The sequence below is a fragment of the Akebia trifoliata genome, chromosome 2 (genome assembly GCF_017979445.1).
Source record: "Akebia trifoliata isolate Shusen 1 chromosome 2, ASM1797944v1, whole genome shotgun sequence".
NCBI classification, from domain to species: domain Eukaryota; kingdom Viridiplantae; phylum Streptophyta; class Magnoliopsida; order Ranunculales; family Lardizabalaceae; genus Akebia; species Akebia trifoliata.
Window position 1 is genome coordinate 6592836 of NC_141376.1, and position 16045 is coordinate 6608880.

The window sequence follows — 16045 nt, forward strand, 5'->3', positions numbered from 1 at the left end:
GGGTTCTTAGATGGTAATTATTATTCATAAAAAGAGTTTTTTTTTTAAAGGAAATTTTCTCTTTTGTTGAAATTGTAAAAAAGCATAAAAAAGCATTGAGTCTCTATGTAAGTATTATTATTCTATTGTAAAATCTAAATTTCAAGATTTTTTAGGGTGATTTACACATTGTTGTTGTGGATTTTTGACAATAAGAGTGAGATCAATTTCTTTATTTGATTTTTTACCAGACTTGAATGTAAAGATTTGATGGATTTCATCAAAGAGTTGGAGGTAAGTATAAATTTCCATTCTTTTAATTCCTTTTTTGAGTAGTGGATTTTTACTGGCTGACTTACCTGTGAATCTAACCTCATTGTGGGTGAAATCACATATATATTGTGTTTGTGTTTGTGTTCATCTCTCTATTCTTTATTTTTTTTATATTTGCTTTGTAATATATTCTTGGGGTTTGGTTCTTGAAATTGATTGCTTTGATGTTAAAAGGAATTAATTTCAATAATTAGATTTTTGTTTGTGGTTGGGATCTAGCTACAACAAATATCTCGCTCATTCTTGAATGACACAAAGATGATTTCAACGAATTATCTTGATCTTGAACTATTTTTAAAAACATGCGTTTACTTCTCTATTTTAACATTTAGAGTTTTTAAATTTACTCCTTTATCATTGAAAGGGTTTGATAACCCTCGTCATGTCACTTAATTTGTGTAATTAGCAAAGGCTAAGATTCCATTGTATTACATAAATGACTTCAAGAAAAATCACAAGATCCCAGATGTGTAACTGCAAAATCCATAGTTTGGTCGGGATTTAATAAGTCGTAACCCTTCATTTTGGGGGCTACACCAAGTTAGCTAGCCAATAGATTCAATTGATACCCTTACTTGGATTGAACAAAGATTTGTTGTTTTGAAACTTAAGTGCTAAGCTGATGAACCAATGCATGGCATCATGTGTATTAAATGAGTAAGATTGATTGGTCACCATAGAGAAAATTTCGGAGTAGTTAAAGGTGCTTCATTTTAGTATTTTTCAATACACATGGCTCATGCCATCGGTTCATCAGTTTAGCACATAAATTTCGAAATAGCAAATCTTTGTTCATTTGGATTCACTAAACCTAATACATTAGCAAAATACTTGACAGTTAAATTTTTTTTTTTATATCATATTTCCTTTAACATCTTGTTCAAACTAGGGGCAGAGCTACGATTTTGATTACATGAGCCCAACTAAGGCACTTTAAATTTTTAAAATTTCTTGAAGGACAATAGCAACAGATTTTGTCTTCCACTGTTATTATCTGTTGCAATGGCATATAAATCTTATAATAAAGTTTCGAAAATTCTTATGTAAATCTGCCACTAGTTCAAGGTATCATATATTTGATTACATGACGGAAGGGTTGACTTCAAGTGACTGAAGGTAAAAACATGTTACCCAAGTTGTTGAAACACAAAATCTAATGGTCAGTTTTATAAATATATCTTGTAGAAATTGATACTGAGGATAAATTCCAACCATTAGATTTTGAGTTTTAACAAGTGGGATCCTTTTGTTTTCTCATGGGTCATTTTCATGGATCACAAGATCCTAATCTGCAACCCATCTTACTAATTTGGTTAAAGTATGTGAATGTTGATACCATGCCTTAGTTTCAAGATCCTCCAACTCTCTTTCGTAGAAACAATTAACAAAACCCCCCTTATTATTAAGGATAATGCTGAAATAAAATTAAAATGTACAGCGATTATACATTCTGATGCGGTGGTGCACACATAACCATAGATACTTTCATCAAGATACAAGTGAAAATCATCTATGATTATGTGTGCACCACCAAATCAAAATGTCAAAATTGATGTACTTTTCAATGTTACTCCAGCACAACTATATTATTAATCAAGTAGTTTGAACAATACTTGTGGAACCAGACAGAATTTGTAACTTTGTAATATCTTCTAAATTATAAAAAAGATAGTGTTGGAAAACTTCCATTTTGTTATACTTGAAGCCATAAATCATGGGACTGTTTTGATTGTAACAGTAGTATAATTTCTCTATCATACTCAATGAAAAACAACTTCTAGCCATGGTTGAAGAAAGTAATGTGAAACACACTAATACACCATTCATATTTTCTTTTGCTTGTATCTTCTAGTCTTGTTTGAGTAGAATTGATTAACACCCACCCAAAAAGAAAAGTAGAATCAATAACAGTACAATCATGCTGAAGTGACCTCAAGATTGGACTTCACATGGGACACTTATGAAAGTGTATGGGACTATAGATGCTTTCCTCGAGTTACAAGTGAAAAAGCATCTTGATTCCTACCCACTTTCGTCAAGATGTGTGATATGAGATCCAATCTTAAGGTCACTCCAGCACCGACTCATCACAAAATTGAAGTGAGGATTTCGGGACTAGCTTTAATGTTCAAGGTTGTAAATAATACAATTTCGTTTGCCTAAACCCTGGGCGAGTTTATGTTAATGTTCTTCGATCATTCACTGGTGGTGAGCCCTGTTCTAATCATCTAAGATCTCGTCGAACTCAAAATTCTTTTAGCAAGAAATAATTGCAGAGTGTATGTAAGGTAAAGCACCTAAATTATGAAAGATAAAAGAGAAGAACAAGAGTTGCAAATGTTAATCTATTAAAACTAAAAACAACAAACATTTAACCAAAAAGGATTGTTTTTTTTTTCTTCCAAGAAACACGTTTCCAAATACAATTGGAGATGTCATATTATTCAATCAGAGCCTTCTTATCACAAAGTAGGATCCATAAAAACTCTGTAACTAATATTTTGTAAGACACTCAAAGAGAAGCATTGTCATCAAGATTAATGAAAGAAGCCACCTTTTTCATCATCTCCACAGCTTTCTCACAAGTAGGATTAAACAGATGGAACACATGGGTCTCCTCTTTTGCCTCCATAAACTCCACCACTCCTCCCCATCCACTCTTTCCTAATGTCTCATAATAAAACCATCCCCTCTCTCTTAAGAAATCTTTCTCCGCTACGCACACCAGAACCCGTTTGCACCCCAAGTTCGACAGGTTCGGATCAGCAATTGGGTTAATGAGTGGGTCATCAAATCCAATCATCGATGGAAAAACATGAACCCAGATATTGTCCACCATTCCCTTTACAGGCATATTATCCATATTGGTCGCCTCGGATCCAACTGGTTCTCCCCCCCAGAAGAAAGGATGGACTAAAATAATCCCGATGAGCTTCACACCGACCAAGTTAGTCTGTCCAGCTCGCATAGCTATATTGTGCGCAATGTTACCTCCTGCACTATCCCCAGCCAAGAAGACTCGCTCGAAGTCTACATAGTCCTTCAACCAGGTCTCCGAGCCCTCATCTTGGGAATGAGAAACCACCCATTGAAGTGTAGCCCATGAATCGTCGTAGGCTATAGGGAGAAGGTGTTCCGGTGCTCGTCTATAGTCCACTGATATGACAACAACGTTAGCCTCGGAAACAAGTGAATTGAGATACCTGTGGTAGGTGGGAGAGAAGGCTGTCTCAATGCAAAACCCTCCTCCATGGAAGTAAATAAGTAGAGGAAGTTTACGTTGTGGGTTGGTGATGTTGGGGAGATATAGCCGTGCAGATACACCAGTTTTGGGTACAATTATGATATCTTTGGAAGAAACATGGGTCGTTGGATCAATTGATGGGGGAACGACATCGTTGCCTATGAGCCTCTCTATGCGTCCGTCTTTGTATACTCGAAGGAATTGTGGTATTTCATAAGCTATTTCAACATTGTTCAAATCCATTACAGGGAAGAAGAAGAAGAAGAGAAGGAAAACAGATATAATATACGAGTCTTGGATCCGATATTTTATCTTCTTTGTTCTTGGGTGGATGGATTTGGTTTGAATGGTTCGCCCTCCTCGTTTCCCGTCTATTCGTTTATGGAAAATGTTAAGTGACTGCGCTCGATACTCAGCTGATGTGGAGGCGTGCATGGGACCATAGATGTTTTCCTCGAGATACAAGTAAAAATCATCAAAGCTTCTATGCACATCTCCGCATCAGCCCAGTGTCCTGTGCAGTCCATCCAAGACTCAGACGACTCCTTTTTTATATTGTCTTTGTTAGCAAAGCAAGATTCTTTCTCTAGAACTAATTAAATCCATTAACCGAAAACAATAAAAAATACAAAATAGTGGGTCCTTCACGTGAGAACTTTCATGCTGGGTGGGTGGGAAAATTATCCTTCTATGACGTCATGATATATGTCAGAACTAGTGGGCCCGGTAAAAATTGGAATGGCATCTAGAAGAATGCCAAGAAAGTCAAACATCAGACTCTATCCAATGGTTAGAACTCATCCATCAGGATGACTTTTAGGGCCACAAGATCAGTCAATGTGGGTTGAAATGTATGCCGTGTGTTTGGGATTCTTGGGCGGGGATTCAATGGCCTGTGGTGGGGTCATGCTACAAACATTATGTCATGATAATATGACTTGCGTGCATACTCAACCGACTCTTCAACAAAAATTATAGATCTGCCCGTCTCGGGATACATGATTGTACTTTCCCATAAAAAAATGTATCTCGAGGGAACACAATATCCCAAGTTGCACAGATCTACAATTCTCGAATTTGTCCACGGAAAGTTGATTGAGTTTGTCACTTGGCGAGTCCTATCATCAACACTCTTATTCAAATATTCCTTCTTTGTTCACCATTCTAAAGAACAACTTATAAATAAATTGAGTGGTGTTGGGGGACTTTGATTTTCACTGCATTTCACACTATGCAGATGAGGATGTGCACACATAATCATATATGCTTTTCACTTGTATCTCGAGGAATCACATCTATGACCACCACATCAATACAGTGTGAAACACAGTGAAAAGCTAAATCCGTTTAGGATTTTCCAAATAAATTACATACCTAATGTACCGAAATTACACATTTTTTCTCTATATCAAATTCTCACCAACCTCATCGATAAGTACTACTAACGAAAAACACTGCCATTATTTTTTATTTAGTAGGAAAGGGAGAGGAACAAGTGCCAAGCTCTTGTTCACACTAAAAGATAAAATGTATTATTTTACTTGATATTATTGATTATTCTAAATACATATATCCAAACGGTATCGGTGTCAATAGAAGAGACTGATGCTGATTTCATCAAAATTAAATTCTGACTTTGAAGCGGCCAGCCCGCTTCAAATTTCGATGGAACCCTTTTCATTATAAAACATGTGACATTTTCTTTTATTTCACACCTTTACATTTTCATCAAAATTTTAAATACCTCCTTTGCAATTCCACGTGGAATCCAATGAAATAGGGTTCCTTCCAAGTTTTAGAGCGGGCTGCCTGCTTCAAAGCTTTTTCCCAAAAATGGGGTCATTGAGAGAGAACATAATTACTGTGTTACCAAAACTTAAATTGTATTGATGAATTTCACCTAGAGATATTGGTAATTCACTTCTAAGTCATGTTCACAATAAATGTCAACTATCAAGAAAACCCTCTGAACTATAATACTTCCTTTATTTCTAACATTTGATTTGAATGTCGAAATATCTTTAGTATAATTATAATCACAATTTTGTATGTGATCTTGTGATCAAGTGGAAGGTTTTGGCCGGGGAAACCATGTTCATGGTTTTTAAACTCGTCCGAGACCAAGACGTATCGCCCGAGTTAACTCGGTATCAGAACTGAACGAGACCAACTCATAAAGTGATTTTTTTGACCGAGTTTTACAACTCATGTACAAATTTTCGAGTTATCTCGTGAGACGTCTCAAACGTATCGGAAAACTCGTCCGCGATGACTCGGTATCGGAGCTGAACGAGACGAGACGCGATACCGAGTTTAAAAACCATGACCATGTTAGACGCTTTTTATTCGAGAGGGAAATTAATCATAAACAGGGTAGTGTTCCAAAACTTCCATTTAGTTTTATTTGAAATCAACATTGAAGAAAGGAATGTGAAACATTAATGCCATTCATACTTTTTTTTTTAAACCTATTGGTTTGCTTAAAGTAGAATTAATTACCACGCAAGTGAAAAGAAAAGTAGAATTTAATCACAAAATTGAAGTGAGGATTACAGGACTAGCTGTAATTTCAAGTGTATGTGAGGTAAATCACTTAAATTATGGCAGGTAAAAGACAAGAATAAGAGTTGCTAATGTGGGTCTATTAGAGCTAACAACAACATTTAACCAAAAAGGATTCTTTCTCCAAGCAACAAGTTTTCACATACAATATACAATTGGAGAGATCTCATAGTATTCAGAGCCTTCTAATGTATCTTAGTAATGAACAAACAAATACAAGTACTTCAACCAATATTTTCTAAGAGAATCAAAAGGAAGCATTGTCATCCATATTAATGAAAGAAACCACTTGTTTAATCAAATTCACAGCATTCTCACAAGTAGGATTAATCAGCTGGAAGACAGGTTCTCCTCTTCTGCCTCCAAAAACTCCAACACTCCTCCCCATCCACTCCTTCCTAATGTCTCATAATAAAACCATCCACTTTCTCTCAATAAATCTTTCTCCGCAACACAAACTAGCACCCGTTTGCACCCCAAGTTCGGCAGGTTCGGATCAGTATTTAGGTTAACGAGTGGGTCATCATATCTGATCCTCGGTGGAAAAACAACAAGATAGATCTTATCTACAAATCCCCTTATATCCGCATCGGTTATCTCGGAACCAACTGGTTCTACACCCCAAAAGAAAGGATGGATTAAAATAGTCCCAATAAGCTTCACACCAGCCAAGTTAGTCGATGTATCTCCTGCTTGTATTGCTATGTTGTGTGCGAAGTTAGCAGCCGCACTATCTCCAGCCAAGAAGACTCGCTCAAAGTCTACATGGTCGTTCAACCAGGTCTCAGAGCATTCCCTTGGGAGTAAGAAATGACTATTGTGTATGTGCACACATTTGTTAAGCTCATTTATTAATTTGATCAAACAACTATTGGGTATTTAACCAAACACTTTATATGATAAACCTTCGAAGACCTTGTTTGATAATAGCAATGAAGGGTAACCCAACTAATAATAGCAAATGTAAAGAAGATAAACAACTACACAAAGAAAGTAAGAATACATTATCCATAACACGAGATTTTACATGATTCATCCAAAAAATACGACCGTAGAGATATGAGCATTGTATAAGGGAAGCATGCGTGGATCCTACTCAAATCAAAACAGAACATGTCTAGCCCAAAATCATATCATATATTTTGTCATTAATTCTATATTCAAATCTGATTCTAAGATTTGAATTCTACAGCTGTATATTCTGTTATTAATTTCATATTTAAATCTAATTCTAAGATTTGAATTCTATAGCTGTACATTGTAACAGTAGCATAGATTTAGATTTACTATTTATATATTTCATAAATTAGCTTCTCAACCATTGTGTATATAATATATGATTCTTATCAATAAAGCATGTGGAAAATTATTCATTGAAATTACAACAATATTTGTTTATTTATATGTTGGAGCTCGATTTCACTATGAAGAAAACTGGGCAAATCAATATAAAGACTCCCCTTATCACTTAGATTCACCTTCTTCTAGATCTCAATCTTCCCAAACCTCTCAACCTCTTCACTCAGGGGTTTTTTTCTTTCTCTACTCTCTTCTCTAAAAAAAAACTTAGACTTAAAGTTAAACTTCTTACAACAAAAGAACAAAACCCTTTTTAAAAATACCACATAAGTAGACTATTTACATAAGTTACAAGTCCACCCAAAATACCTTTGAGTGACCCAACAATACACACTTGGACCTGGCCTAAGCCATACTTCAACAACAACCCATTGGAATGAAACCCATGAATTGCCATAGGCTATGGGGAACAGGTGTTCAGGTGCTCGTCTATAGTCCACCGATATGGCAACAATGTTAGCCTTGGAAAACAAGTGAATTGAAATAGCTGTGGTAGGTGGGAGAGAAGGCGGTCTCAATGCAAAAGGCTCCTCCGTGGAAGTAAACAAGAAGTGGAAGCTTACGTTGTGGGGTGTCAGTGATGTTGGGGAGAAAGAGTTGAGCAGATACACCAGTTTCAGGTATGATTATGACATCTTTAAATGAAACATTAGTGCCTCTCTACGCGTCCATCTTTATATACCTGAAGGAAAGGTGGAATCGAATAAGCTACTTCAACATTGTTTGAGTCCATTGGAGGGAAGAAGAAGAAGTTGAAGTTGCTTACAGAGAAGGAGAAAAAGAAACAATACATGGATATTTACTTTGAATGTGTGAGTTTGCTGATTCCTTCTCTTTTCTTTTTTTTCTTTGTTTAGATTTTAGAAAGCAAGATTCCTTCACTATCAGACAAAGGATGGCCACTTCATACGAGGGCCTTGACTGGAAATATCATTCGGGTGCGTGCGTGGGTGGGTTGTCCCTCAACATATGATATGTGCCATCACTGGTGGTCCTGGAGAAGAATATTGGAGGAGTGGCATCTATCCATGTAGAAGCATGGCAAGAAAGTCAAACATCAAATTCTAACTAGTGGTTATAACTCATCTATCAGGATGATTTTGAGGGCCCACAAGATCATTCAACGTGGGCTGAACGCAGCATTAATTTTTTGGTGGGGATCCAATGGCCTGGACTGGACTAGTGTCACTAATATTCCACATCTTTGATTAGCACTCCTTTCAGGGATCCCGAATGATCTTCAAGGTTAGATGCAATTGAGAGAAATAGATGGCAATCATCAATCAAAGTCCAGGGGGATCTCTAACAAAACACAATTTTGAGGAATATGGGCTTGTTGATGGTTTAGACTTGATCAATTCAGTGTAGACTTTATAAATAGAATACAACTGAATTACTTTGAACTAGAATACTTCATTTAGTTCTTATATCTGACTTAGTATCAAAGTGCCATCTTTGGTATAATAATGCTTACCTCTTCTATCTCAATTACAAACTAAACCTGATAGGTTTGGATTGATAGTTTGTTTAACGAGCCGCTTATTACATAAAAAACCAACTTGTTCTACCTTCTAAAGGTAAGGGTACTTCCCCAATTATGGCCATGTAATCATGTCGTGTGTGAAATTGTGATCTAGAGGAAGTTTTGGTGGGACGGGGAGGGGAGGGCTTCAACCAGGTCACAGTTTAGCCAACTATTTAATGTAGCATATGAACTGTCTTGGGCATATAAAGACAGTTTAGGACACATTTTAACAATATTCATGTTTACTCATCAATTTGACACACTAATCTCCACGAATGCACGAACAAACTCTTCTAAAGATACATACACCTTGGACAGACATCACCACCTACACCCAGTGGAACTTGGTCCATTTGCTTATGCCCATTCCGTAAATCGGGTTGGATTATCACTTAATCGTACAAAACCCTTTTTCACTTATGAGGCTCCAATTTCTACTCACTTTCGTATCATACACCTGATTTAATAAATGGACTTTTCTAACTTTGTATCAAAGTTTCAAGGCTTTCCATCAAACATAATGCTGCGATTTAATAATATTTCTCATGGATTTGTACAATTTTTGAGAGATCCATTTCTCTTGTGAATCCCAAGGGACATTCTCCCATATCAGCCGTTTGGCCAGTGTTCTCCTCATAATATGAAGCCCTCCTCGTACGCAGAAATAGGCAAAATCATCATTATGAACAACATATTTATTATCTGAAAGATATATTGTGTTTTAGTCTTTAGTTGAATAACCTGTTCGCCTAGTATTTTTCTTTGAGAGGGCTACAATGAACGTTCATATTATTTTGAGGAAAAATAATTAAATGATGAGTTCTTAGCTCAGTGAGAAAACATTGCACGCATGGTTTAAAATATATCGGATTATAAGTATTGAAATTGACCAAGACTGATACAAAACATTGAATGTTTCGGGAATGTATCGAATATATCGACCGGTATCATTTTGGTGTTTTCATTAACCAAAACATTCAATCGATACGACTTTTTAAACCTTGATTGCACATGACCAAAGTAATTTGAGCACTCCATAGCAATGAATTCACATTTCTTATCATTCAGAACTAGTAAGATTGAAGGCTTCCTACGCTTACAATACATTCATTGGTCATTACTCTAGTATAAAAGGTCAAATTCAACTCGTAGAGATCAACGATTAGAATTGTCAATCTTGATGATTTGAATTGTCAATCTTGATGGTTGTAGAAGGTTGATCTCAACAGTTATATCGGAAATCAATCTCAACCATTTAAATCGTCAATCTTGATGTTTAATATGTTGATCTCATGAATTGAAGGGCATTAAAAAAGAAAAAAGTTTAGGGTCTGTTTGTTATAAATTCCAACTTCTGCTTCATGATTTTGTGTCTAAGAGAAGCAGAAACTCAAAGTTTGGGAAGTTGCGTCTAGAAGAATCTTGTTTGTTACAGAAACTGAAAAAAAAAAAGTATTAAGGAGAGATCAAATTGATTCTCTTGTCTAATCATTGACTTAAGAAGAATGAGGGGTGAAATCATCATTTCACTCCCACACTTTTTTTTTTGTTGACTTCTCATGATGACTCTCTCTCGAAAGCAACTCCGACAAAATTTCTCAAAAATGCAGTTTTGGACATCTTGCAAAACCTATTGAAGCAGAAGTTGTTAGAACAAACGTGTATTTTTTGACTTTTTCAACTCAAAACAAAAAAAATTGTATAAAAAAAAACCCACAAGAAACAGGCCCCTAGATAACCTAAAAGTGAGGGGTATTTAGAATGAAGTCTCTCCATTAAAATTCATATGGTCGATGATAGGAATGATCAAGTCAAGAGTGGAGATAAATATTTGGGTAATTAAGTTAAATTCGTCCACATTTTTTGTGAATATTTGTGATACACAAATGACACACCCTCCTCCACATTTTGCCGATAAGAGCATTTTGGTCATTTTTTATTAGTCTTAGACAGTAGACTGCAGTCAAGAGTATCTGAAATATTTGCCATTCGTATGTTCTTGCAAAGAATTTACAGTCGTGGGGTAGCGTCTCTTTCTCAATTCTCACTCTCCCTAATACCTAAAACTGGAATTGCAGCAGAGATGGAGAAACTAGTGCTTCTGAGGTCCTTATATCGCTCTACTTGTTTCAGATCCGTTCGGTTCTCCTCCATGAACGAGCAACAACTCTGTCATGGCCTCCGCCATTTCATCACCCCTTCTTCCACTCACCTCCATCGAACCTTCTTCTCTCTCTCCCCCACTACCGTTGCAACATCTTCGAAACATGTTTCCTCAGGTAATCTCTCAAAATTTTGGATTTTTAATTTCTCATTGGTTCTTGAAAAGTTCAAAAGAAAGAAACGATTGATCTGTAAAAAAAAAAAAAAGGTTTTTTACATAAGTAATCGATTTGTATGAAAATGGGATATAATGAATCTACGTAAACAAAAGTGGGTTTCAATCGGCTTATGTCAATGACCTTGATTGTAACATTTCTACCCGATTGTTTCAAATTCTTGTTGATTAGGTTTTAATGGGTATTTGGATTGGTGAGTTAGTTAAGAGATATTAGCGGGTAATTTTCATTTTAGGTCTTAAAAAACAAGGTGGTTGATTTCCATGGTCATAGTTTCCTTATATGGATCGTGGTGATAGTTCAAATACTTGCTGATTAGATTCTAATGGGAATTTGTATTGGTGAATTATTTAAGGGATATTTGGGGATAATTTTCATTTTAGGTCTTACAAAACCAGGTTATTGATTTCCATGGTTATAGTTTCATTATCTGGGTCGTGGTAATAAATGAAGGGTTAAACAAAAAAGGATAACGATCTAAATGCTATATTTGCGTTGAATTATTTATCAGTTGAGAATGAATCCAAGTATTTATCTGTAATCCAAAAGGCAAACTCCCAACAAGAGAGCTCCTAACTTGATAAAAATATTTTGCATTCTTTATAAGAAAAATATGAACAACCCAGAAATGGTTTAGTCCGGGTTAATTATTTTCTATCAAATATTTCACATTCTTTATAAGAACATGAACAACCCAGAAAAGGTCTAGCTTTGACTGTTACAGGGATCTGGTTGTATTGACTTTGGTGGTACCTATGCAAAATAATCAATGGTGCATCCACCCTTTTTTGCATGTCCACCATGTGAGCTGCTACGCTGTTGGTAGGTTATCTTTATTTCATCTAACAGATGGGTGCCCCACATCACTTCATGTATAATTTTTGTAGTGAAGTTCATTTCTTGTGTTAAACTTACATCTCATCTTGGAAAATAGCCACAAATTGCAGCCCTCCTTTTGCAATAGGCATCGGCGGCGTGCGCTCATTCAGTGAAGATGTAACTCACCTACCTCACATAACAGACCCTGACATTCGAAATGTTTTCAAGGACTTAATGGCTGCGAGTTGGGATGAGTTGCCTGATGCTGTCATCCATGATGCCAAGAAAGCATTGTCTAAAAACACTGATGACAAGGCTGGACAGGAGGCCTTAAAAAATGTCTTTCGTGCTGCTGAGGCTGTTGAGCATTTTACTGGAGTCCTTGTATCTCTGAGAATGGAACTCGATGATATTGTTGGAATGAGTGGAGAGGTATGTAGTTTATCTGCAACTGGGACAAGATTGTCACTTGTATCTTTATGGTAATGTGGCCAATTTAGTTTATGTGTCATTTTTGCAGAACGTGCAACCCTTGCCAGATGAGTTCTCAAATGCTTTACATGCAGCATATAAACGATACACAACATATTTGGACTCATTTGGTCCTGATGAGGTTTATTTGCGGAAGAAAGTCGAGACAGAGCTGGGGACAAGGATGATACACCTAAAGATGAGGTGCAGTGGCCTTGGTTCTGAATGGGGAAAGGTAAAAGTCCTTCCGCCATGATGCTTATTTCATTGATTTCAGTAGTCAAATAGTCAGTTTCATAAGTTCTAGATATTGTCTGATTGTTGGGAGTTCACCAACGAAAAGGCTGCAATTATAAGCTTCAATCAATCAGCAACTGACAAAGCTTTATCCCTTCTATGGAGTTGGTTTTATGATGCTAGTTGCACTCCTCTAACCAGATATCAGGGTTCTTAAGCTATATTAATGGCCGAGTGTCAGGAGTTTATAGAGTCAATGTTTGAAATTACAAAGTATTTTTAGTTAGGTAAGCTCTACTTGCACCCCCAACCTCCAAGTTGCATATCAATATGTCAATCCACTGACCATGGGTCCAAGCCCTTCAAAAAATTAGGACCATTTCTCAGTGCAGCGGGCATGCCAATCATCTCTGTATCATTCCTCTTTTATGGGATGTCTCCAAGGAGATAAATTATATTCAGGTTATGGAATTATGTTAGATTTGGAAATTAATATTTTGACTTTTGTTCTGTTGTTCTTGTACTCTTATCTTAAAAGGTGTGTTGTTTCTGTGAGGTCCCAAGCTGTTGGCATAAAAGATATAGGGCATATTTCCCGCATTTCTATAGCCCAGAGTTTGGACTGTTTCACTTAATAGTCTTCGATCATGTAGTCCAAATCACCCTAACAAAGAGTTCATGATTTTGAGTATAAATATGTGATGTATTCATGTCAGTTTTTGGGGATTACACTGAAATTGCATATGAATATGTGGAATGGTGACAGACATGTGACGCAAGGCACTGACTAATTTTCCTCTCTTGATTTAATCATAAGAAATGATTGTTCGTGTTTATAAATCTGTGACATATTAATGTTTCAATGTTAGAGATAAATGTAATAGAAACAATGAATCGTTGGGTCGAGATGTCTGCATGTCTAAACACTTCTTCAAAGTACTTGTGATGCATTTTTCCATCATGCAGATAGTTGGGATTCACTTTCCGTGTGATCCAACTTAAGAGCTCTTGGTCTTGGGCCAAAAGAAAAATCAACCTGGTCAGAGAACTTGAGCATCCCGTTGTGATACCAGAATCTTTTTAAGCTTTTGCCATATTTTTGTTTACCATCCAAAAGGATGAGAACGATTAATTGGTTACCATCATCTAATCGATTTGAGTTTTAGCTTAGAATTCTCTAAGGTGTTGGGCCCTTAATGGTCGAATCAGTACACCTTTGTATTAGATATATTGCATGGCACATGTACCTCTTAACCATATATGTCAGGACTCAGGAACGAGTTATACCTCAACACAAGTTAACTTCAAATGTAAGGTTAAGTGTGTATAAACATCACTCTGCGTGCTGATATGTTTCTCTACTCTCCTTAAATGAAAGGATTGTATTTATGTGTGATGATATGTTCGGTTTTTGGATTGCAGATAACAGTTCTTGGGACCTCTGGACTTTCTGGTTCTTATGTTGAACAAAGAGCTCCATAATTTTTGAATGACTTTCAATATTACTGTAAGCTTCCTTATGTTGGGAAAGCAAGTTTCCAAATGCTTGATAATAGTTAGCCTGAGTGGTTTTGCAAGAACATAAAGAGCCTATGCTATTAGGTGCAAAGAATGAAATAATGTAGTGTCAATGCCTTTTCTGTTCTTGGCTTTCCCTCTTTTCTTGAGCCTTTTTTCCCTGGATTGCAGTGACCGTTAACTCTTTTTCATAATAAAGTTTATTTCTTTAATATATTTTGCTTTCACTCAGTGTTGTTAAATAGCATGTGAAACCATGTGTGACCAACGCATGTCGTTTTTATACGCAATTTCACACATCACATATGCGATGGCAAATGCTGGAAATAAAAAAGGAAAAAATTGAAGATGTTAAATCTTGATTCTTGAGTAGCTTTATTTGTCTTTTTGTCTTGAGAGTGAGAGTGAGAGTGAGAGTGAGAGTGAGGGTGACTTTGAGTTGAGACTTGAACTTTGAGAGTAATGGTGTAGAGTAGATATTAAACAATATTTTTAATTATGTATGAATGTAATAGTAAATATAATGAGATTTAAGAGTATGAAGGCTTTTTGAGAATAAGAATGAGATTAAAAGGTTGAAGAGATGTTGTAAAAGGAGTATGGGATGTAGAAGTGAGATATATATAAGAGAAAAGTGAGTTTAAGCTTACAAAAAAAAAAAAATGTGTTCAACGGTCATATTTCTATTTGTTGGAGAGTATGTCATCATATTTTGGGTGTAAACGATGACAACATATGCGATTTTCATTTTGAAAATAGCATGTGCAACTGCATTTGATAACAATTCTTCTACTATTTCCACCATTGTAATTTTTTTTCCGAAAAATATTTGACAGCTTCTGTCGAAATAGTTCTTTGTAAGCAAATTGTATTCAAGGCATTGGGTTTACAGTACCATGAGAAGTAATAAAATCCAATGTTAGTAATCATTAATCAGGCTGTTTGTTTCTATAATTCCAACAAAGAGTGGGCCAAACATTCACGGGACATTGAGTCCTTTAAAAGTGATCTTTTTTGGATTTGGATGTCTACTCTTTTCTACCCTAGTGTGGCACACTTTTTCAATCTAGACTCATCTGTATTTGACATATACCTTGCAGGTGCCAGCTAGCTTAATTGGTAAATCCCGCTTGAACCCGTCAGCACTGAGTTGCTGAAATCATTAAAAACAGGCTTACCAATTGAAAAAAAAAAAAAAACAGTGTTTGACATATGCCTTGGAAGATCTTAACTAAGGGTATCAACGGGTAAACTCAGTTCCTGAGGTACCTAGAATTGGGAATCGACATATTTTCTTAACTCCAGTTCTTGTTTGTTGTATTTTTTCATTCTAAAATAAGTGGAATCCGATCTGATGAGAAACAATCCAAAATCTCTAGAGTCAATCTCCCTCATTGTTAGCTCTATACTATGACTACGCAATATTCTTTCAACGCCCATTTCTAGTCTCAAAATTTCTTTGGCTCTTCAATACCTCCACTTCTTCCTTTTCATCTCTTGAGATTCAATTTGACACAATAGAACCAAACAGTCCCAAGCTCAAGTTTTGCAGCATGGTTCATTGCAAAACAAAAACAAAATTGGAACAATGGCTTGTTGAACTTAAAAATCAATGGTTCGTTGGCAGAAGGGGTTGAAATACAGTGTGTGTGTGTGTGT

The 16045-nt window shown here is 36.1% G+C and overlaps 1 protein-coding gene and 2 pseudogenes across 1 annotated transcript; 1 reads left to right on the forward strand and 2 right to left on the reverse strand.

Moving 5' to 3' along the window:
- Nucleotides 1-2660: 2660 nt before the first annotated feature.
- On the reverse strand, nt 2661-3854 carry LOC147409159 (putative carboxylesterase 2 pseudogene; annotated as a pseudogene).
- A 2364-nt stretch (nt 3855-6218) lies between these two features.
- On the reverse strand, nt 6219-8270 carry LOC147409160 (putative carboxylesterase 2; annotated as a pseudogene).
- Nucleotides 8271-11002: 2732 nt separating this feature from the next.
- On the forward strand, nt 11003-14600 carry SDH5 (succinate dehydrogenase 5). Its single transcript, XM_086426041.1, has 4 exons — nt 11003-11281; nt 12276-12592; nt 12681-12866; nt 14291-14600. The coding sequence occupies exons 1-4, from the start codon at nt 11086-11088 to the stop codon at nt 14348-14350; spliced, it is 759 nt and encodes a 252-aa protein (XP_086282167.1). The 5' UTR covers nt 11003-11085; the 3' UTR covers nt 14351-14600.
- Nucleotides 14601-16045: the final 1445 nt, after the last annotated feature.